General features: G+C 40.4%; 1 protein-coding gene across 1 annotated transcript in view; it reads right to left on the reverse strand.

The window, feature by feature from the left end:
- LOC128644346 (uncharacterized) overlaps window positions 1-25,417 on the reverse strand; it is a gene marked incomplete at its 3' end in the record, with an annotated part of 161,922 nt that overhangs the window by 99,697 nt on the left and 36,808 nt on the right. Inside the window, 6 exon segments of the mRNA XM_053697000.1 lie at window positions 2,215-2,386; window positions 3,151-3,237; window positions 4,382-4,586; window positions 7,869-7,981; window positions 15,477-15,526; window positions 15,897-16,001. Of these exon segments, the coding sequence (XP_053552975.1) occupies window positions 2,215-2,386; window positions 3,151-3,237; window positions 4,382-4,586; window positions 7,869-7,981; window positions 15,477-15,526; window positions 15,897-16,001 (732 nt within the window).

Raw genomic sequence — 25,417 nt, forward strand, 5'->3', positions numbered from 1 at the left:
TGCAGTGACAGGGACAATGCATGCAATTGGTTGTAGAAGGGAACCTTGCTGAACAAACATCTTTAGCAGACCTTCTAATTTTTTATCCATAGGATCTTGGAAAGCACAACTATCTTCTATGGGTATAGTGGCGCGCTTGTGTAGAGTAGAAACCGCCCCCTCGACCTTGGGGACTGTCTGCCATCAGTCCTTTCTGGGGTCGACTATAGGAAAACAATTTTATAAATATGGGGGGAGGTACTAAAGGTATACCGGGCCTGTCCCATTCTTTACTAACAATGTACGCCACCCGCTTGGATATAGGAAAAGCTTCGGGGGGCCCCGGGGCCTCTAAGAACTTTTCCATTTTACATAGTGGTTCTGGAATGACCAGATAATCACAATCATCCAAATTGGATAACACCTCCTTAAGCAGAGCGCGGAGATGTTCCAACTTAAATTTAAAAGTAATCACATCAGGTTCAGCTTGTTGAGAAATGTTTCCTGAATCTGAAATTTCTCCCTCAGACAAAACCTCCCTGGCCCCCTCAGACTGGTGTAGGGGCCCTTCAGGAACCATATCATCAGCGTTCTCATGCTCTACAGAATTTTCTAAAACAGAGCAGTCGCGCTTTCGCTGATAAGTGGGCATATTGGCTAAAATGTTTTTGATAGAATTATCCATTACAGCCGTTAAATGTTGCATAGTAAGGAGTATTGGCGCACTAGATGTACTAGGGGCCTCCTGTATGGGCAAGACTGGTGTAGACGAAGGAGGGGATGATGCAGTACCATGCTTACTCCCCTCACTTGAGGAATCATCTTGGGCATCATTTTTACTAAATTTTTTTTATGACATAAAATACATATAGTTAAATGAGAAGGAACCTTGGTTTCCCCACAGTCAGAACACAATCTATCTGGTAGTTCAGACATGTTAAACAGGCATAAACTTGATAACAAAGCACAAAAAACGTTTTAAAATAAAACCGTTACTGTCACTTTAAATTTTAAACTAAACACACTTTATTACTGCAATTGCGAAAAAGTATGAAGGAATTGTTCAAAATTCACCAAAATTTCACCACAGTGTCTTAAAGCCTTAAAAGTATTGCACACTGTTTTTGGAAGCTTTAACCCTTAAAATAACGGAACCGGAGCCGTTTTTATATTTAACCCCTTTACAGTCCCTGGAATCTGCTTTGCTGAGACCCAACCAAGCCCAAAGGGGAATACGATACCAAATGATGCCTTCAGAAAGACTTTTCTATGTAACAGAGCTCCACACACATGCAGCTGCATGCCATGCTGTCCTCAAAAACAAGTGCGCCATACCGGCGCGAAAATGAGGCTCTGACTATGATTAGGGAAAGCCCCTAAAGAATAAGGTGTCAAAAACAGTGCCTGCCGATATAATCATATCAAAATACCCAGAATAAATGATTCCTCAAGGCTAAATATGTGTTAATAATGAATCGATTTAGCCCAGAAAAAGTCTACAGTCTTAATAAGCCCTTGTGAAGCCCTTATTTACTATCTTAATAAACATGGCTTACCGGATCCCATAGGGAAAATGACAGCTTCCAGCATTACATCGTCTTGTTAGAATGTGTCATACCTCAAGCAGTAAGAGACTGCACACTGTTCCCCCAACTGAAGTTAATTGCTCTCAACAGTCCTGTGTGGAACAGCCATGGATTTTAGTTACGGTGCTAAAATCATTTTCCTCATACAAACAGAAATCTTCATCTCTTTTCTGTTTCTGAGTAAATAGTACATACCAGCACTATTTTAAAATAACAAACTCTTGATTCAATAATAAAAACTACAGTTAAACACTAAAAAACTCTAAGCCATCTCCGTGGAGATGTTGCCTGTACAACGGCAAAGAGAATGACTGGGGTAGGCGGAGCCTAGGAGGGATCATGTGACCAGCTTTGCTGGGCTCTTTGCCATTTCCTGTTGGGGAAGAGAATATCCCACAAGTAAGGATGACGCCGTGGACCGGACACACCTATGTTGGAGAAATATATATATATATATATATACACACACACATATATATATATATATATATATAAATAAAATGTGTGTGTGTGTGTTACAAGAGATGACTGTAACCATAGATACAGATTATAGCTTGTCAATAGTGAAATTCCAGTCTGTTTAAGCCAGTGCCACCTACTGGGTTAATACAGGCAGTATATATAAAGTCTAACATCTGCAAAATCTCACCATTCCTTTTTGCAGGTTTGGATGGTTCACATTCTTCAGGGACCTGGCTGTGAAAGATGGGGATCAGCTGCAGTGCTTCTTTCAGGTTACAGGGCTGGAACATAGTCTGGAAGTTAGGGCTATGCGAGGAATTATTCGAACTTGAGATATTTGCAAAATTGGACAGTTCAACCTGCAGAAATGGCAGAAAAATAAAACAAAAAGAGAGCGTGTGAGAGATGAAACATGGTTAGAGTGTCTAAAAAGAGTGGGGATGTAGGTACACAGTTGCCTTATTTCTCTGTGAATCCTTAGTGAGACTTATTTCTGGCACACCAAGGATGTCTAAGGTCCTGCTCTTAAAACATTGAGCATAGGGCGACACTCAGTATCACTCTAAAGGGTTATGGCGGAAAGATTTAAATAACCGTAAAGTGAATGTAAATTTTGATGCTAAAGTGCCCGGTTTTTAAAACTTTGATTAAAAACAGGGGCACTTTAATTCATCAAAATTTACATTTCACTCATGTTGTGAAAATACTTACCTTTTAATCTCGACAGCCGCTGCATCACTTCCTCCGCCCGTTGCAAAGCCTCTTCCTGGGTCTAAAATGAGGAATCCGGCTTCCTCCAAACACAGCATTGAATCAGACACTGATTCCCCCAGGTGGGAGGCCGTGATAGGAAGATCACTGATCCGTCATTTCAGGAAGAGGCTTGCGACAACCGGGGAAAGCTGGAGTGGCTGTCGAGATTAAAAGGTAAGTATTTTCACAACACGAGTGAAATGTAAATTTTGATGAATTAAAGTGCCCCTGTTTTTAATCAAATTTTTAAAAACTGGGCACTTTAGCATCAAAATTTACATTCACTTTAAGCCCTGGTTTTGGGTGTAAGGACAAGGTGCATTATACTTTGCTCTGAAAATATACGGAAACAGCCAAAGAAATAGTTTACCAAAAACATGCGAGCTGTATCAGCCTCCACACTCAGCTTTGGATTTCTGCAGGTTAAAAGATGCATCTGGGTCAGCAGCTGGACATGCTGCAAAACAAAGAACAAAAACAATTCATGATTGTTTGAAGACAATGATGTATAAATTAAATAAAAAAACGAATATGAGAATTATTTGGTTTCCCCTTTTTGGTGAATTAAGTAACTCAAATGGATTTGACAGAAAACATCAAAAAGAACTACTCCCAGTCAGTTTTTTAATTCTTGTGGTCAGATTTTAATCCACCCCCCCTTTTTCCCCCTGACCAAATATAATACATCTCAATGGCTATCCTTGAATTTATATTACCCTGCTGGAACCCTGTGTCCTACGGCCCGAGGATTTCACAGAGCATAACGTTCAATATTTACTAAGCCATTCTACAATTCATAGATCTGGAATATGTTACTTTACCTTATGCCAAGACCCACATAACGTTAAGGTCTTCTCAATTTGCATTCTTGAAGGGATAGCTTAGTTTTAGGTCCCCACTAGCTCACTCCTTAATTACTATAAAATAACACTCTAGTTTAATATACACTTTCTCTTAGGACACTTGTCCCTATGTTCTTGACAAAAAAGCTTACAGTTTAGATGTTAAGGTGCTGGTCCAACTTTTCTTTTACTTTTGTTGATGAGCAGAGGCTGAGGGTCCAAGAGTGACCCTAAATGTATCTTTTCTTTTCACACTTGCTCTATAACCTCTTAAACTTGCAATCTTTGAGTTTATATTTCTTGAAAGATCACGAGAGACCTTCTTATATAAAACCCTATATTAAATGTTTAGACCTCAAAGGTGACCTTTAGCTTTACTAATATGGTCAAAAAGAGGACACCTTTATTGTCTGTTATAATTTAATTTTGTTTACTGTATGCTTATTGCCTCCTTTTCTGTATGTTCTCTTTAAAAAATAAAATTAAAAAAATCTGAACAGAGCAGAAGGTGTTTAAGTAGTGCAGGTACATGAATGGTTTAACTCTTCTGATAAAAAAAATGAAGATCCCTCCAAAGAATATTGCAAAGTTTAAATCTATATTATAACAGGACCAGATTCTACCAATCTGGCAAAACCTGTAAATAGTTTCTATATACATGTTGCTGGCAGTTCTGTCTCAGTTTCAGAATTCTTGATGCATGCAATAAACTAGAGAAAACAGGTCACATTATTGGACAATATTTTGGTTTGCACTAACCTGCTGCATTTGCTGTTGCAAACGCCGTTTCTGCTCCATGTTCAAAGACAGAACTGTTGCCACCTTGGCAGGAGGCAGTGGCTTGGGTTCCTCTATAAATGGTGTAGTAGGTTTCATTACTGACTTCTTCATCCTAAGGAAGTCAAGCTTTGCTTTCACAGTGGAATGCTGTTCATTCATGATGTTAGCAAGTGGTTCCTCAAACCTTAAGCAAACATTAAATAGGATACATAATGTTACTTGTACACAATAACACATTTATACAAAAGATAGTACACCAGACTTGAAAGTGATGCAGAATAGCTGTAAAAAGTTGACTAGAAAATATCAGCTGAACATCTCTATGTAAAAAATAAATATATTTTACCTCAAAATGTCCTAAGTATTCACACCCCATAGTAAAGGACTTTAAGCAGCTAGTCAGTATGCCTGTCCCGGGACTTGCAAGGGAGCATGCCTCATGCACACTCATGTTATTTCCCTATTCAGTTTAAGAAAGTTTACTATGATATCTCATGAGATCACAGTTCATGACCTCAGCACTGCTGAAGTCGATTGGCTGCTGTTCATTTCTTCTTCTTTTTTTACCTGCAGCTGGACAGCAGCTGGAGTATAACTGTTCATAGAGCACTTTCTCTGGTGAGCTGAAGAAATTTTGAGGTAAAATATCTTCCTTTTTTACATACAGATGTTTAGGTGATATTTTCATGTCAGGTTTTTACAGTGATTTAGCATATGAGTATTATTGATAAGATAAAATAGAAAAGCGCCACAGGCGGTAACCCTTGTGCTTTATACGTGAGGCCTCCTAGCTGGCCTCAAATGGACTGTGAAATAGTTAAAAGTGAGTATAAAGCGCCTAGAGGCTGGGTTAGGATGGGCCTAATATACTAACAAGACCACAGAAGAAAAGAGTCCTAATTGTGCATTATAATATAAAATCACATAAAATCACCCAATAAAGGGAATGGAATGTAAAATCTTAATTTATTACAAATAATAATGACATAAAAAATGTAAAACCAAACAAAATACAATGAAAAGATCCGGATCTGGTGAGTCTCCTAAAAAGTTCTAAAAAAACCAAAGAAGCTGTCCAATGGGTAAAATCCTGAATATACTTTAAAAGTCACACAGTCACAAAGGCTTGACCTCCAAATGTTTAAATAGCAGAATTGAGGTGATGCAGATGATGAAAAAAACAAAACTTATGTGATGAAAAAGTAAAAAGTGTGAACGTGGATAAATATGAAAAACAAAAATTAAAACAAAAATGAAAAATCAAGTGGCCATCTATATATATATATATATATATATATATATATATATATAAAAAAAAAAGAATGAAAAAATATGAAAAAATAATACAAAATTGAATGAAAAATGTGATGAAAATATATATATATGCGTGAATCAAAAAAGTGTTATCCAAAAGGTGAGGGAAACAGTGAGACAAAAATAACAAACAAATCCTCCAAAATTGATCCTGATAGTGGTAGTGTCTTTGAATCCTATTTGGTGTAGTATCCCAGTATTGGTCCTATTGGTGTTGTGTCCTATAAACAATAAAATAACAGTGTATTCCATATAGATAAAATAACAATAATTAGAATTTTGCTTACCCAGTATCGACGGGTTTCGGCCCCTATGAGGCCTTTTTCAAGACATACAACCCAGTATCGACACGTTTCGGCCCCTATGAGGCGTTTTTCAAGACATACAATTGTATGTCTTGAAAAACGCCTCATAGGGGCCGAAACGCGTCGATACTGGGTAAGCAAAATTCTAATTATTGTTATTTTATCTATATGGAATACACTATGTTATTTTATTGTTTATAGGACACCACACCAATAGGACCAATACTGGGATACTACATCAAATAGGATTCAAAGACACTACCACTATCAGGATCAATTTTGGAGGATTTGTTTGTTGTTTTTGTCTCACTGTTTCCCTCACCTTTTGGATAACACTTTTTTGATTCACGCATATATATATATATTTTCATCACATTTTTCATTCATTTTTGTATTATTTTTTCATATTTTTTCATTCTTTTGTTTATATATATATATATATATATATATATATATATATATATATATATATATATATATATATATATATATATATATATATACATACACATATATATATAGCCACTTGATTTTTAATTTTTGTTTTAATTTTTGTTTTTCATATTTATCCACGTTCACACTTTTTACTTTTTCATCACATTAGTTTTGGTTTTTTCATCATCTGCATCACCTCAATTCTGCTATTTAAACATTTGGAGGTCAAGCCTTTGTGACTGTGTGACTTTTAAAGTATATTCAGGATTTTACCCATTGGACAGCTTCTTTGGTTTTTTAGAACTTTTTAGGAGACTCACCAGATCCGGATCTTTTCATTGTATTTTGTTTGGTTTTACATTTTTATTATTATTTGTAATAAATTAAGATTTTACATTCCATTCCCTTTATTGGGTGATTTTATGTGATTTTATATTATAATGCACAATTAAGACTCTTTTCTTCTGTGGTCTTGTTAGTATATTAGGCCGTCCTAACCCAGCCTCTAGGCGCTTTATACTCACTTTTAACCATATGAGTATTATTGCCAGTATTATTAGCCACCTGTTTTCTCAAATTGAATACAATGTATGGCTTGTATGGTTTATCCCTCAGGTTTCGCAACTCCACGCTGAGGGAAGAACCAAGCCAAGTTAATTTACCTCCCTTCCCAAACAGGCACAGCTTGGTCTGTAGCTGGCCTGCCCCATAGATAAGGAGGAGCTTGTAAATAACTTGTGCAGACACACTCACATCATATGTAAAGCTTGTAAAAATGTAAAATCTCTCAATGCAATTCTAGCTACCACTATAGTTAATCACGCTTTTTAGAGGACGACACACAAATACTACTACTTTCATTACAGGACACCGCATGAAAAAGCACTCAAATACAGAGCATTATAAGACATTCCAAATTCTTTAGAGAAATTCTAATAACATTTCGGTTATCATGACCATCACAGCAGTAATACAACCGTGAACAGAGTATTGGCTGCTTTTGCTACTGCAGTGATAATCAGACTTGGTATTGTCTTTCTACTCTGGATTAGAGGCAGTTGTGATAAACTTCATAGGTCCCAAATTGATAGGACAGGGTGTATTGAGATCCATTCAAATCAATCGGGATGACAAAAGATGCTAGAATTGTCTCAAAGAAGACACCTTGCCCATAATTTAGAAGGAAATGAGAAGCTCTTTATTCATGATTCTCTTGTGTAACCCTGTGTTTATACATTGTCCATTACATGATAATTCTGTAGAAATTTTGTGTACAGTGAACTTTAAGTGCAAAAGCCTATAGTGAATAGGACATACCTATTCCTTTAAAGTTCAATGGAACTATTGTAGAAATCTTTCCTCCTTTAACAATATCATGTGTCTGATACATGGAATTAGATACCTTTTCTTACCTTATTGCTTGTGGAGTGTTAAAGTTAGACACAGTCTCCGGGTTACTGTCCTTACTATCTTCCTCATCTGGTTCCTCATCTTCCACATGGGAGAAATCAATCTCATCCTGAAACTGAACACAGTACAAAAAGAAAAGAAAAATGCTCCCAAAATTGATACTTAAAACTATAAACAAGTGTCTTCACCAAACTCATCTTAAAGGGACATGAAACCCACATGTTTCTCTCTCATGATTTAGAAAGAGAATGCAATTTTAAACATCTTTCTAATTTACTTATATTATCTAATATGTTTTATTCTCTTGATATTCTTTGCTGAAAAGCATATATAGATATGCTCAGTAGCTGCTGATTGGTTGCTGCTAATAGAAGCCTTGTGTGATTGGCTCACCGTGTGCATTGCTTTTTCTTCAACAAAGGATATCTAAAAAATGAAGCAACATAAATAATAGAAGTAAATTGTAATGTTGTTTAAATTTCTATTCTCTATCTGAATCATGAAAGAAATATTTTGGCTCTAGTGGCCCTTTAAGTATAATATTTAGCTAGTATCATTACACACAGACAGTGTACTTGAGCAAATGGCATCTGGTGCATCTGAAAAAGCATAAGAGAAATGCGTCGTATGGTTTTAAATTAAAAATAGGTGAATGCATATGTTACTGCAACCTTTCATTTATAATATATAAACAAATCGGATGTTTTATCTTGTTACAGGATGAAAATTCACTTAAAGGGATAGCCTAGTCAAAATTAAACTTTCACGATTCAGAGAGAGCATGCAATTTTAAGCAACTTTCTAATTTACTCCTATTTAGCTGATTGGTGGCTACATTTATACAAAAATCAGAAAGTGCTACCAATCAGAAAGCGCTACCTAGGTGCTGAACCAAAAAACAGAATTTATGTTTACCTGATAAATTACTTTCTCCAACGGTGTGTCCGGTCCACGGCGTCATCCTTACTTGTGGGATATTCTCTTCCCCAACAGGAAATGGCAAAGAGCCCAGCAAAGCTGGTCACATGATCCCTCCTAGGCTCCGCCTACCCCAGTCATTCGACCGACGTAAAGGAGGAATATTTGCATAGGAGAAACCATATGATACCGTGGTGACTGTAGTTAAAGAAAATAAATTATCAGACCTGATTAAAAAACCAGGGCGGGCCGTGGACCGGACACACCGTTGGAGAAAGTAATTTATCAGGTAAACATAAATTTTGTTTTCTCCAACATAGGTGTGTCCGGTCCACGGCGTCATCCTTACTTGTGGGAACCAATACCAAAGCTTTAGGACACGGATGAAGGGAGGGAGCAAATCAGGTCACCTAAATGGAAGGCACCACGGCTTGCAAAACCTTTCTCCCAAAAATAGCCTCAGAAGAAGCAAAAGTATCAAACTTGTAAAATTTGGTAAAAGTGTGCAGTGAAGACCAAGTCGCTGCCCGACATATCTGATCAACAGAAGCCTCGTTCTTGAAGGCCCATGTGGAAGCCACAGCCCTAGTGGAATGAGCTGTGATTCTTTCAGGAGGCTGCCGTCCGGCAGTCTCATAAGCCAATCTGATGATGCTTTTAATCCAAAAAGAGAGAGAGGTAGAAGTTGCTTTTTGACCTCTCCTTTTACCAGAGTAAACAACAAACAAGGAAGATGTTTGTCTAAAATCCTTTGTAGCATCTAAATAGAATTTTAGAGCGCGAACAACATCCAAATTGTGCAACAAACGTTCCTTCTTTGAAACTGGATTCGGACACAAAGAAGGCACGACTATCTCCTGGTTAATGTTTTTGTTAGAAACAACTTTCGGAAGAAAACCAGGTTTAGTACGTAAAACCACCTTATCTGCATGGAACACCAGATAAGGAGGAGAACACTGCAGAGCAGATAACTCTGAAACTCTTCTAGCAGAAGAAATTGCAACCAAAAACAAAACTTTCCAAGATAATAACTTAATATCAACGGAATGTAAGGGTTCAAACGGAACCCCCTGAAGAACTGAAAGAACTAAGTTGAGACTCCAAGGAGGAGTCAAAGGTTTGTAAACAGGCTTGATTCTAACCAGAGCCTGAACAAAGGCTTGAACATCTGGCACAGCTGCCAACTTTTTGTGAAGTAACACAGACAAGGCAGAAATCTGTCCCTTCAAGGAACTTGCAGATAATCCTTTCTCCAATCCTTCTTGAAGAAAGGATAGAATCTTAGGAATTTTTACCTTGTCCCAAGGGAATCCTTTAGATTCACACCAACAGATATATTTTTTCCATATTTTGTGGTAAATTTTTCTGGTTACAGGCTTTCTGGCCTGAACAAGAGTATCAATAACAGAATCTGATAACCCTCGCTTTGATAAGATCAAGCGTTCAATCTCCAAGCAGTCAGTTGGAGTGAGACCAGATTCGGATGTTCGAACGGACCTTGAACAAGAAGGTCTCGTCTCAAAGGTAGCTTCCATGGTGGAGCCGATGACATAGTCACCAGATCTGCATACCAAGTCCTGCGTGGCCACGCAGGAGCTATCAAGATCACCGATGCCCTCTCCTGATTGATCCTGGCTACCAGCCTGGGGATGAGAGGAAACGGCGGGAATACATAAGCTAGTTTGAAGGTCCAAGGTGCTACTAGTGCATCTACTAGAGTCGCCTTGGGATCCCTGGATCTGGACCCGTAGCAAGGAACCTTGAAGTTCTGACGAGAGGCCATCAGATCCATGTCTGGAATGCCCCACAGTTGAGTAATTTGGGCAAAGATTTCCGGATGGAGTTCCCACTCCCCCGGATGTAATGTCTGACGACTCAGAAAATCCGCTTCCCAATTTTCCACTCCTGGGATGTGGATTGCAGACAGGTGGCAGGAGTGAGTCTCCGCCCATTGAATGATTTTGGTCACTTCTTCCATCGCCAGGGAACTCCTTGTTCCCCCCTGATGGTTGATGTACGCAACAGTCGTCATGTTGTCTGATTGAAACCGTATGAACTTGGCCTTTGCTAGCCGAGGCCAAGCCTTGAGAGCATTGAGTATCGCTCTCAGTTCCAGAATATTTATCGGTAGAAGAGATTCTTCCCGAGACCAAAGACCCTGAGCTTTCAGGGGTCCCCAGACCGCGCCCCAGCCCATCAGACTGGCGTCGGTCGTGACAATGACCCACTCTGGCCTGCGGAAGTTCATCCCTTGTGACAGGTTGTCCAGGGACAGCCACCAACGGAGTGAATCTCTGGTCCTCTGATTTACTTGTATCGTCGGAGACAAGTCTGTATAGTCCCCATTCCACTGACTGAGCATGCACAGTTGTAATGGTCTTAGATGAATGCGCGCAAAAGGAACTATGTCCATTGCCGCTACCATCAAACCTATTACTTCCATGCACTGCGCTATGGAAGGAAGAGGAACGGAATGAAGTATTTGACAAGAGTTTAGAAGTTTTGTTTTTCTGGCCTCTGTCAGAAAAATCCTCATTTCTAAGGAGTCTATTATTGTTCCCAAGAAGGGAACCCTTGTTGACGGAGATAGAGAACTCTTTTCTACGTTCACTTTCCATCCGTGAGATCTGAGAAAGGCCAGGACTATGTCCGTGTGAGCCTTTGCTTGAGGAAGGGACGACGCTTGAATCAGAATGTCGTCCAAGTAAGGTACTACTGCAATGCCCCTTGGTCTTAGCACCGCTAGAAGGGACCCTAGTACCTTTGTGAAAATCCTTGGAGCAGTGGCTAATCCGAAAGGAAGTGCCACGAACTGGTAATGCTTGTCCAGGAATGCGAACCTTAGGAACCGATGATGTTCCTTGTGGATAGGAATATGTAGATACGCATCCTTTAAATCCACCGTGGTCATGAATTGACCTTCCTGGATGGAAGGAAGAATTGTTCGAATGGTTTCCATTTTGAACGATGGAACCTTGAGAAACTTGTTTAGGATCTTGAGATCTAAGATTGGTCTGAACGTTCCCTCTTTTTTGGGAACTACGAACAGATTGGAGTAGAACCCCATCCCTTGTTCCCCTAATGGAACAGGATGAATCACTCCCATTTTTAACAGGTCTTCTACACAATGTAAGAATGCCTGTTTTTTTATGTGGTCTGAAGACAATTGAGACCTGTGGAACCTCCCCCTTGGGGGAAGCCCTTTGAATTCCAGAAGATAACCTTGGGAGACTATTTCTAGTGCCCAAGGATCCAGAACATCTCTTGCCCAAGCCTGAGCGAAGAGAGAGAGTCTGCCCCCCACCAGATCTTGTCCCGGATCGGGGGCCAACAGTTCATGCTGTCTTGGTAGCAGTGGCAGGTTTCTTGGCCTGCTTTCCCTTGTTCCAGCCTTGCATTGGTCTCCAGGCTGGCTTGGCTTGAGAAGTATTACCCTCTTGCTTAGAGGACGTAGCACTTGGGGCTGGTCCGTTTCTACGAAAGGGACGAAAATTAGGTTTATTTTTGGCCTTGAAAGACCTATCCTGAGGAAGGGCGTGGCCCTTGCCCCCAGTGATATCAGAGATAATCTCTTTCAAGTCAGGGCCAAACAGCGTTTTCCCCTTGAAAGGAATGTTAAGCAATTTGTTCTTGGAAGACGCATCCGCTGACCAAGATTTCAACCAAAGCGCTCTGCGCGCCACAATAGCAAACCCAGAATTTTTCGCCGCTAACCTAGCCAATTGCAAAGTGGCGTCTAGGGTGAAAGAATTAGCCAATTTGAGAGCACGGATTCTGTCCATAATCTCCTCATAAGGAGGAGAATCACTAGTGATCGCCTTTTCTAGCTCATCGAACCAGAAACACGCGGCTGTAGTGACAGGGACAATGCATGAAATTGGTTGTAGAAGGTAACCTTGCTGAACAAACATCTTTTTAAGCAAACCTTCTAATTTTTTATCCATAGGATCTTTGAAAGCACAACTATCTTCTATGGGTATAGTGGTGCGTTTGTTTAAAGTAGAAACCGCCCCCTCGACCTTGGGGACTGTCTGCCATAAGTCCTTTCTGGGGTCGACCATAGGAAACAACTTTTTAAATATGGGGGGAGGGACGAAAGGTATACCGGGCCTTTCCCATTCTTTATTTACAATGTCCGCCACCCGCTTGGGTATAGGAAAAGCTTCTGGGGGCCCCGGGACCTCTAGGAACTTGTCCATTTTACATAGTTTCTCTGGGATGATCAAATTCTCACAATCATCCAGAGTGGATAACACCTCCTTAAGTAGAGCGCGGAGATGTTCCAACTTAAATTTAAATGTAATCACATCAGGTTCAGCTTGTTGAGAAATTTTCCCTGAATCTGAAATTTCTCCCTCAGACAAAACCTCCCTGGCCCCCTCAGACTGGTGTAGGGGCCCTTCAGAAACAATATCATCAGCGTCCTCATGCTCTTCAGTATTATCTAAAACAGAGCAGTCGCGCTTACGCTGATAAGTGGGCATTTTGGCTAAAATGTCTTTGATAGAATTATCCATTACAGCCGTTAATTGTTGCATAGTAAGGAGTATTGGCGCGCTAGATGTACTAGGGGCCTCCTGAGTGGGCAAGACTGGTGTAGACGAAGGAGGGGATGATGCAGTACCATGCTTACTCCCCTCACTTGAGGAATCATCTTGGGCATCATTTTTACTAAATTTTTTTTATGACATAAAATACATATAGTTAAATGAGAAGGAACCTTGGTTTCCCCACAGTCAGAACACAATCTATCTGGTAGTTCAGACATGTTAAACAGGCATAAACTTGATAACAAAGCACAAAAAACGTTTTAAAATAAAACCGTTACTGTCACTTTAAATTTTAAACTAAACACACTTTATTACTGCAATTGCGAAAAAGTATGAAGGAATTGTTCAAAATTCACCAAAATTTCACCACAGTGTCTTAAAGCCTTAAAAGTATTGCACACCAAATTTGGAAGCTTTAACCCTTAAAATAACGGAACCGGAGCCGTTTTTATCTTTAACCCCTTTACAGTCCCTGGTATCTGCTTTGCTGAGACCCAACCAAGCCCAAAGGGGAATACGATACCAAATGACGCCTTCAGAAAGTCTTTTCTATGTATTAGAGCTCCTCACACATGCGACTGCATGTCATGCTTCTCAAAAACAAGTGCACAATACCGGCGCGAAAATGAGACTCTGCCTATGATAAGGGAAAGCCCCTAGAGAATAAGGTGTCCCAAACAGTGCCTGCCGATATTATTTTACAAAATACCCAGATTAAAATGATTCCTCAAGGCTAAATATGTTTATTATATGAATCGATTTAGCCCAGAAAATGTCTACAGTCTTAAAAAGCCCTTGTGAAGCCCTTATTTATTGTTGTAATAAAAATGGCTTACCGGATCCCATAGGGAAAATGACAGCTTCCAGCATTACATCGTCTTGTTAGAATGTGTCATACCTCAAGCAGTAAAATTCTGCTCACTGTTCCCTCAACTGAAGTTAATTCCTCTCAACAGTCCTGTGTGGAACAGCCATCGATTTTAGTAACGGTTGCTAAAATCATTTTCCTCTTACAAACAGAAATCTTCATCTCTTTTCTGTTTCAGAGTAAATAGTACATACCAGCAATATTTCAAAATAACAAACTCTTGATTGAATAATAAAAACTACAGTTAAACACTAAAAAACTCTAAGCCATCTCCGTGGAGATGTTGCCTGTACAACGGCAAAGAGAATGACTGGGGTAGGCGGAGCCTAGGAGGGATCATGTGACCAGCTTTGCTGGGCTCTTTGCCATTTCCTGTTGGGGAAGAGAATATCCCACAAGTAAGGATGACGCCGTGGACCGGACACACCTATGTTGGAGAAATGGCTTTTCAAATAGGTACCAAGAGAACGAAGAAAAATTGATAAAAGGAGTATATTAGAAAGTTGCTTAAAATTGCATGCGCTATCTGAATCATGAAAGTTTAATTTTGACTAGACTATCCCTTTAAAGGGACAGTCTACTTGAAAATTGTTATTGATTAAAAAGATAGATAATCCCTTTATTACTCATTTCCCAGTTTTGCATAACAAACACAGTTATATTAATATACTTTTTACCTCTATGATTACCTGTATCTTAGTTCCTTCAGGTTGCCCCTTATCTATGTGCTTTTTACAATCTTGCATTTTAGTGCTGGTTCTTTTATAACCATTATCATTCCCCACAAGATTTAGCATAATGTTATCTATATTGCACACATGAACTAGCACTGTCTGACTGTTTTGTAGGATTTAAAAAGCTAATAAAAAGGACTGAGATAAGGTGCAGTCTGCAGGGGCTTAGAAACTGGCAAACTTACCGGTTACAAAGTATATTAATATAACAATGTTGATTATGCAAAGCTGGGGAATGGGTCAAGTAGACCCGCTTTAAAATGAAGATGTTGAGGAATATATAAAATCTTAAATATATTTTGAAGTTTGATTAAAGGTTAGAGAGATAGCTTTTCCAGTAATAACTGAAACAGGAGGGTCAACACGAAATTTTGCAAAAGTACTACTTTACTGAAAAGCAGCAAACACATTAAAATACTCTATTCAAGGCTTGAGTAGATTTCAGAATAGGAAATTAGTAGCAATTGGAAGTGAACTATAGGGGAACAGTTCAGATTCTTCACAAAGAGATTGACATAGGGAACAGCCAAAATATCTTACTGTTTCAAATGTTTCAAACAGTTCCTCCATTAGCTCATTGACTTCTTTCTCTGTAAAGTGAAAACACATTGTATTGACATCAGAGAAAAGTGGTTGTGTAATACAAACTGCTGATGAAAGCACAATATTATTTTACCTATTAAATCAAATCCCACACTATCCAAATAAATGTACTTCAAAACAGGTTTACTTTAATCTCAGACACACAATCCCCGTCTGCTTGTATTTCTCACACACATACACCAAATTTACTTGTTTTTTTTTTTTATACAAACTCATTTCACTTATGCGCCATACACACAGTCTAGACTTACTTGTATCTTACATGCATAGTTCTTTAACAAATGTTATTATTCTTCACATCTCATGCATAAAAAAAGGTTCCTCTGTATGACTGACACACAAACACTAATGACTCACTTGTAATCCGCACAGCTCGGTCATTACGAAGATCCTCTGTATCAGGCTCCTCAAAATCCTCCAAGATGTTATATTCTGGATCATCATCATCATCATCTGCGTCATCTGTAAAAAAATGATGAAGGCAAGGAATTATTCAGTAAGATGAATTCTATCAGGCCTATATAAAATGTATCTCTTTTTTGACACAATGAGTCCACGGATCATCTTAATTACTAATGGGATATTCGCCTCCTGGTCAGCAGGAGGCGGCAAAGAGCACCACAGCAGAGCTGTTAAATAGCTCCTCCCTTCCCTCCCACTCCAGTCATTCGACCGAAGTTAAGGAAAGAAAGGAAAAGCCAAGGTGCAGAGGTTTCTGAAGTTTAAAATACCCAATAACGGCGGCGGCCATACTATTCTCTCTCTGACACCCCCCCCGGTTATCCGGGTAGAGCAGTTCTGGTAACTGCACAAATAGGAACTGTGGGGACACAAACTGAGATTTTTCTACGAACGCATGGAGGTGATTACTTGGACTCACTAGTTTGCCAGAAGTACAGAAAGGAGTACACCATTACACGGCAACTATACGCTGCTTTAACAAAATGGAGTCTGCTGGGCTACTGCTACAGGAGGTGGAGACGCTGCTTGCTGCGCACTTTGAAAGTCTCACTGTATTATTCCAAGATAGCTGGAACGCTCTCAGAGCGGAATGTGTCCTCATCACTCGGAAGCCGCAATCACCAACTACAGCCTTAACTATCTGGGACTTACCTCCTGAACAAGGACCTGCTAGGGAAAGGCTACTAGATCAGACCACCAACTCTGACCCTCACCGGCACACAGTGGATGTAACTTACCCGGGGAACATCCAACACACTTTGCTTACAGGGGTTGAGATTGAGCGCAGCCCCGCTGCTCAGATTACCATAGAAGGAGAAGGCAAAGTGGACTCCATCTGTACTACAGGAAGTGAGGAACGGCCTTTCCAGATCGGATCCGACATACCGGAGCACTGTCAAGCTGAGTTGCTCGCCGAGTCGGCTGTGGAGGCCATTGAAAGTTGCGACCCGCAGCTCCAAGCAGTGGCGGACTTGATTTTGCTGATGCCGCCTCCCGGAGATAGGTCCCTGCAGGGAGCTTACGCTGTTGGCTTTTTCTGTATGGCCTCTACTGCTCCCGACACACAAGCAGGGAATATTGGAATATGGCGATTGCAGATAGTTTTGTCCCTGACTCTTGAGTTAAGTATACAGCGGCAGTTGTCCTGCTACATTTTTCTGCATCTCCTATATTCCACCTCTACTGGCAGCCATATACTCTTACAAAACCTGAGGAGGGGAGTTGGCTAGAATCTCTGGCGACTTTGAGACTTATCTCTCTAAGAACAGTGACAAATAATTTTCCTTGTTTTGTTATAAGTATAAAAGAATTTACATATCTTATTCTGCCCCTGGCCTTATCCTACCTCTGGCCTTACCATAGTTTTCTTTAAAGGGATGGGAACTTAAAGTTCAGTTTAGATTCCTACCAGTTGCACCACCTTCCCATACAGGGTACATATGCTTTTTTAGGTCTTAGCCCTTGCCAATTAGTTCCAGCTCTATATTACCCAAGGATCTACTGGGTTAAGAAAGGTCATCTCTGTTTTAATATATGTTGATCTATTCCTTGGCCTATATTTTACTAACCTTGATAACAGTGTGTAACCTGTGGTTTGCACATCCGAATGTAATGACACTGTGACTGTTTTTCCTTTTTAATGCTGAATACATTAGTGCATTTTAAGTTTGTTTATTGGTGGCCTTGGCGCTAGCGGCCGTGGTGCTAGGGCCCACTATTCCTAGTATGGAAGAAGAATATTGAGCAGTTTGTCACTACATTAATCCGTATGTTATTTGGCATGCCACTAAGTATTCTTAGATACAATAAAGGTTAAATAATAGGTAACTGCTATATTTTACTTCCCACAGAGGCCTTTCTCGGTCCTTCACTTCTCCCCCACTAGTAAAACCCATATTTTACAGGTACATAAGTCCTTATTCGTACTTGGTCTAACTATTCATCTCTAGATGGATATCTCTGGCCAATGGCCTATGGGCTTGTATCTAAGTTGGTTAAGCCGGAAGCAAGTTGGCATTAGCCTGTTTAGTTTACCTCCAATCCCCACAGTCTCCTTAGCTCCCCCTTTTTTCTTTTTCTTATCATTAATGTTACAATTACACATATTCCTTCCCTAGAGGGTCCAAAAGTGGCCCCATATCATCAGATACCCACCTCCGCTATCTATCATACAATTAGTTGAAAGTCCATGAGTGACTTGTTGTACTAAGGAGGTGTAAGTACCAAATACATTTAATTAGAGGTTTGCAGTTTCTTTGGGTCACTTATGTTTATTTTATTTAGTTATATATACATCTGATACAGTTTTATCAAAAATTGTCTTATTAGTGCACTTGTGATCTGCTTTGTTTTAGTTTCTTGTATGTTATACAGAAGTTTGTGTCTCTAATAGGCCTGTCTTCATTAGTTTATTAACCAGCGACATGTAAACTTTGTGTGATATGATCACTTATGTATCTTGACCCTGCATTTTACTTCATTGTATTGACTACTGAAACCTCAATAAAAACGTTAAAACTAAAAAAAAAAAAAAAAAAAAATACCCAATAACCTGTCTTACAAGAACAGGGCGGGCCGTGGACTCATTGTGTCAAAAAAAGAAATAAATTTATCAGGTAAGCATAAATTTTCTTTTTTATGACACGATGAGTCCACGGATCATCTTAATTACTAATGGGATTCAATACCCAAGCTACCTAAACGGAAGGCACCACTGCTTGAAGAACCTTTCTCCCAAAAGCGGCCTAAGCCGAGGGAAAAGTGTCAAATTTGTAAAACTTTGAAAAAGTGTGAAGAAAGGACCAAGTTGCAGCCTTGCAAATCTGTTCCACAGAAGCTTCATTTTTGAATGCCCATGAGGAAGCAACAGCCCTTGTGGAATGAGCCATAACCCTCTCGGGAGGCTGCTGTCCAGCCGGAGAGATAGCTCAGCATGCTAAGGCACTGTGGCTGAGCTCTGTAGAAACCCAAGGGTTGCGGGTTCGATCCCCGGCTAAGTCCACTCAGCCTTTCACCCTTCCGAGGTCGATAAAATGAGCAGCGCCTTGAGACCCTTATGGGTGATTAGCTGCGCTTTACAAGTACCCAATACATACATACATACAGTCTCATATGCAAAACATATGATACTCTTCAGTCAAATAGAAAGAGAAGTAGCTGTAGCTTTCTGTCCCTTACGTTTTCCTGAAAAAATCACAAACAAAGAAGAAGACTGACGAAAGTCCTAAGTCAGCTGCAGATAAAACTTTAAAGCACGGACCACGTCCAAATTGTGCAGAAGTCGTTTCTCTTGAGAAGAAGGATTAGGATACAAAGAAGGAACAACAAACTCTTGATTAATGTTCCGATCAGAAACAACCTTAGGAAGAAATCCTAATTTAGAACGTAAAACTACCTTATCTAAATGCAAAATAAGGTAAGGAGACTCATACTGCAATGCTGAGAGCTCTGACACTCTACACGCCCAAGAAATAGCAACAAGAAATAAAACTTTCCAAGATAATAACTTAATATCTAAGTAATGCATAGGCTCAAACGGAGCCCCTTGAAGAACTTTGAGAACTAAATTAAGATTCCATGGAGGAGTAACTGGTTTGAACACAGGCCTGATCCTGACCAAGGCCTGACAAAAAGATTGTACTTCTGGGACATCCGCCAGACGTTTGTGTAACAAAATAGATAAGGCCGAGATTTGACCCTTTAGGGAACTCGTCGATAAACCCTTCTCCAAACCTTATTGGAGAAAAGACAGAATTCTAGGAATCCTAACTCTACTCCATGAGTAGCCCTTGGATTCACACAATAGAGATATTTACGCCAAATCTTATGGTAAATCCTTCTAGTTACAGGTTTATGAGCCTGAATCATGGTCTCTATAACCGAGTCAGAGAAGCCCTGTTTGGATAAAATTAAGCATTCAATCTCCAAGCAGTCAGCTTCAGAGAAACTAGATTTGGGTGAAGGAAGGGCCCCTGAATTAGAAGGTCCTTCCTCAACGGGAGTCTCCAAGGGAGTCTCCAAGGTGGCAGAGATGCCATCTCCACAAGATCTGCATACCAAATCCTGCTAGGCCAGGCCGATGCTATGAGGATCACCGAGGCCCTCTCCTGTTCAAGCAATTACCCGAGGAAGAAGAGCAAACAGAGGAAATAGGTATGCTAGACTGAAAGTCCAAGGAACTGCCAGAGCATCTATCAGTTCCGCCTGGGGGTCCCTGGACCTCGACTCGTATCTTGGGAGCTTGGCCTTCTGCCGGGATGCCATGAGATCCAATTCCGGCTGATCCCACTTGAGAATCAAGTTGGAGAACACTTCCAGATGGAGTTCCCACTCCCCCGGATGAAAGGTCTGTCTGCTCAGGAAATCCGCCTCCCAGTTGTCCACCCCTGGGATATGGATCGCCGATAGGCAACAAGAGTGGGCTTCCGCCCACTGCATTATTTTGGTTACCTCCGTCATCTTTAAGAAACTCCTCGTTCCTCCCTGATGTTTGATGTAAGCCACTGAAGTTATGTTGTCCGACTGGAACCTGATAAACCGTAGAGAGGCTAACTGGGGCGAGGCCAGAAGGGCATTGAAGATTGCTCTCAGTTCTAGAATGTTTATAGGAAGAACAAACTCTGACTGAGTCCAAACTCCCTGAGCCTTTAGGGAGCCCCAGACTGCTCCCCACCCCAGAAGGCTGGCATCTGTTGTCACAATCACCCAAGATGGTCTGCGAAAACAGGTTCCCTGGGAGAGATGATCCAGAGACAACCACCATTGAAGAGAGTCCCTTGTCTCCTGCTCTAGAGTTATTCAAGGAGAAAAGTCTGCATAATCTCCATTCCATTGCCTGAGCATGCTTAACTGCAGAGGTCTGAGATGGAAGCGAGCAAACGGAATGATGTCCATTGCCGCCACCATCAGTTCGATTAACTCCATGCACTGAGCCACTGACGGCCAAGGAGTGGACTGAAGGACTAGACAAGTATCTATAATCTTTGATTTCCTGACTTCTGTCAGAAAAATCTTCATAGACAGGGAATCTATTATGGTTCCCAAGAAGGTGACTCATGTGTCTGGAACTAGGGAACTCTTTTCCAAATTTACCTTCCACCCGTGAGTTCTCAGGAAAGATAACACTATGTCAGTGTGGGATATTGCTTGTTGAAAAGATGGTGCCTGGACTAGAATGTCGTCCAGATAAGGTGCCACCCCAATTCCCTGTGACCGAAGTACCGCCAATAGAGACCCCAGAACCTTTGTGAAAATTCTGGGATCAGTGGCCAGGCCGAAAGGAGAGCCACGAACTGGAAGTGTTTGTCCTGGAAGGCAAACCTTAGGAACTTGTGATGATCCCTGTGAATAGGGACATGTAGGTACGTGTCCTTTAAATCCACTGTTGTCATAAATTGACCCTCCTGGATTAAGGGAAGAATGGAACAAATAGTTTCCATCTTGAAGTACGGAACCCTTAGAAATTTGTTTAGACTCTTGAGATCTAAAAATGGTCTGAAGGTTCCCTCCTTTTTGGGAACCACAAACAGATTGGAATAAAAACCCTGACCCTGTTCAAGTACTGGAACAGGAACAATCACTCCCAGGGCGGAGAGGTCTCTTATGCAATGTAAGAACGCCTCTCTTTTTGTCTGGTTTGCAGATAATCTTGAAAGAAGAAACCTGCCTCTGGGAGAAAAAACTCTTGAACTCTAGTTTGTATCCCTGAGACACAATTTATACTGCCCAGGGATCCTGAACCCAAACATGAGCGAAGAAGGAAAGTCTGCCCCCCTACAAGATCCGGTCCCGGATCGGGGGCATGCCCTTCATGCTGTCTTGGATTCAATAGCAGGCTTCTTTGATTGTTTTCCCTTAGTCCAAGACTGGTTAGGTCTTCATGCAGGTTTAGATTGTTCCTGCTTGGAGGAGGAAGATGAAGAATTTCCTTTGAAATTTCAAAAGGAACGAAAATTACTCTGTCATCCTTTCTGCTTGTTTCTCTTATCTTGAGGGAGAAGATGACCCTTACCTCCCGTGATATCAGAGATAATTTCTGATAGGCCAGGTCCAAATAAGGTCTTGCCCTTGTAAGGAATAGCCAGAAGCTTAGACTTAGAGGAAACATCCACAGACCAAGGCTTTAACCATAAAGCTCTGCGGGCTAGAATAGAGAAACCAGAAATCTTAGCTCCCAGCATAAAAATTTAAAGGGGAGCATCCATAATAAAGGCATAAGCTAGTTTCATAGTCTTTATCCTGTCTAGGATCTCCTCCAAGGAAGTCTTAGTCCTGAGAGACTCAGACAGTGCATCAAACCAATAAGCAGCCACACAAGTGACGGTACCAATGCACGCAGCTGGCTGCCATTGCAGATCCTGGTGAACATAAATCTTCTTAAGTAGACCCTCTAACTTCTTGTCCATATGATCTTTGAAAGCACAACTATCCACTATGGGAATAGTAGTTCTTTTGGCTAGGGTGGAAAAAACCCCTTCCACTTTAGGAACAGTTTTCCAAGCCTCCTTGAAAGAGTCAGCTATGGGAAACATCTTCTTAAAAATAGGAGAGGGAGAAAAGGGTATACCTGGTCGCTCCCACTCCTTATTAATGATCTCTGAAGCTCGCTTTGGGACTCGAAATACGTCTGAGTAACTTCAAAATATCTGTCCAATTTTCTAGACTTCATAGGGACAACCACTACCGTGGAGTCACAGTCGTCCAAAGTAACCAAAACCTTCCTGAGCAACAGGCGAATGTGTTCCAGTTTAAACCTAAAAGATACCACCTCCTAGTCCGTCAAAGGCAATACACACAGATTTCACCCTCAGATGCTACAGCGGTACCCTCCTCTTCTTGACCTTGGGAGGGTACCTCTGAAATTGCAACAATTGCATCAGAACTTACTGAATGTCTGGTTTTCCTTTTACGTTTCCCTGCAACACTGGGAAGGCAGACAATGCATCAGAAATTGTAGAAGACATGAGAGAAACTATGTCTTTTAAAGTAACTCCAGCGGGCGCTAGAGCAGAAGTGCAGGGAACCGTTTGTGCGGGCGGTAAATTTTGGGACGCTTGGGAAGAAAGCTGCGGCATACTTTGACCCTCGTCAGTCGACTCCTGGACAGCATCCGCTTTAGAAAAGTTTTGCTCTGAAAAAATATTTTCCCTATAATTTAAAGTCCTCTCAATACACGAGGGACAGAAAGAGATTGGTGGTTCCACATTAGCTTCAAAACACAAGGAGCAAGCAACATTTTGTAAGGCCCCTTCGTCCATACTTGTTCACAATTGACCCAATATTCAATTAAAAAATATTTTATCTGATAAAAATTTCAAACTCAAAAAACTTAACTGTCTCTTTAAATTCAAAGTGATAACTTTTTTACCTTAAGGTCTGCTACCGTGCTGAGGGGCTCCTACCTGACAGGAAAACGGGTGTCTGTGTGTCCGCTCAGCGCTTCAGTAGCAAATTTTCAATCCGTTGCGCTGTAGCAGTAGTTTTCAATCCTAAGTGTCCCAACATAAGTGCCTCTCCTATTGCACCCCCCAGAAAATATATAAAGTAGCACTTACCTTAACTTCTGCCTGCCAGCTAGGCAGCTCACAGACTTAAGAGGTCCTCTCCTTCCCATTGACCTGTGGAGAAAAAAGCATGCTGAGTAATCTTTTCCTCAGACTAAGGCATACAGGGCAGCAAGAATACATGGGAGGCGCAGTGAGAATTATATCCCACAAGTTCCCATTGCTCTAAAGCCACCAAAGCTCTATTGAAGAGACTGATCTGGACTACGGCTACACCCTAGGACAAAGCAGCACAATCTTGCACTACTTTAAAATAATAAACTCTTGATTGAAGAATCTTTTCTAACACCTCACTTTACCACTTCCTATCACTAACGTAGGCAAAGAGAATGACTGGGGTGGGAGGGAAGGGGGGAGCTATTTAACAGCTATGCTGTGGTGCTCTTTGCCGCCTCCTGCTGACCAGGAGGTGAATATCCCATTAGTAATTAAGATGATCCGTGGACTCATCGTGTCATAAAAAAGTATTGCCAGATTTCTGTGTTTAAAACAAATTACCATAAAGTACTGTGAGCCTATTATCATTTTTAATGTACCTTTGCAGCAATTTCCACCATTTTGATTTCTATAAAGCCTTGCGTTAATCACAACTATGGCTTTACGTGAATATAGACATCAACTATGACACAGATGGAAAAATTCCAAGACACCTACTGATACCCAATTCCCATAATGTTTACATAAGTTTGGCCGTGATGAGTTATGTGAGTGTGCGTTTTCTCCGATTTTATCATAGCTCATTTTGCATTCATACTCATGAGCATCACTGGTTGGATTAACATGTTGACATGTCGCCAACTCATCTTCCATATATACAAAAACATTTACCAATTGTTATTATCAGCACTAACATTCAAAAGGGAAAGAGAAAGATAAGTGTCAATATCACATCCAAAGTCGTTTTTTTTTTTTAACTTAATATGAATAAGGTTAGCAAAAAAAAAAAGGGCAGGGGCAGAAAATAATTTTTTGATAATGTAGCTGTTTCAGCCAATAATCATGTGAAAAAGAAAATGTGTATTTTGGCTAGTTTTTATATAAATAAAAAATAACAATCTTGTTTTAAAACATGAAGCACACTATATTCTGACTCATCCACTAAACTGTTTCAATTTTGTGACTTTACCCATACATGAATATGGGAAAATGGAGGTAGAGCGGCTGCGCTATCCGAACTCTAGATGTGAGTGAGCCAGAGTGTTTCCCTGGAGAGCAAACTTTTTACTTTCAACTTGTAATAGGAATGCACACTTTTTTATTGTGAATATCACAATCCTGCAATAAAACGTTCATATTTGTATTCTGCAATGTCCCACAAGTACAACAATGCCCCTCCATGCACAGGTTTTCTGGGATTTCGGGTTGTTACAGGCCGAAATATTGTGACTTTCCATTTATATGGAAATTTCACATATTTTCTGGGCCTATCGGCAGTATGGCAATCCAGGAAAGAAAATTACCCCCACATTGGCACATCATTTGCAAAAGTAGACAACCCAGGGTATTCCAAAAGGTGTATGCCCAGTGTTTTTTGTAGCGACTTAGTCACAAAACCTGGCCAAATTTAGTGTTTGTATTTTTTTTTTGTGTTTTTCACACAAACACTGCACTTTCACTGTTTATATCATTATCCTTATATGTTTTACTGCTATAAAAAACACCCATATTTATGTTACGCAAAGTCCCTCGAGTACAACAATATACCCCATGTAAAGGTTTTATGGGGTTTGGGGAAATTACAGGGCAAATATGAGGCCTGCCCATTTCAGTCTTCATACTGAGACATTGATTTTCTGGGTCTATGTTGCCTTTGAGACATCATGGCATACCATTTGCAAAAGTAAACAACCCAGG

This window comes from Bombina bombina, unplaced genomic scaffold (genome assembly GCF_027579735.1).
Source record: "Bombina bombina isolate aBomBom1 unplaced genomic scaffold, aBomBom1.pri scaffold_574, whole genome shotgun sequence".
NCBI classification, from domain to species: domain Eukaryota; kingdom Metazoa; phylum Chordata; class Amphibia; order Anura; family Bombinatoridae; genus Bombina; species Bombina bombina.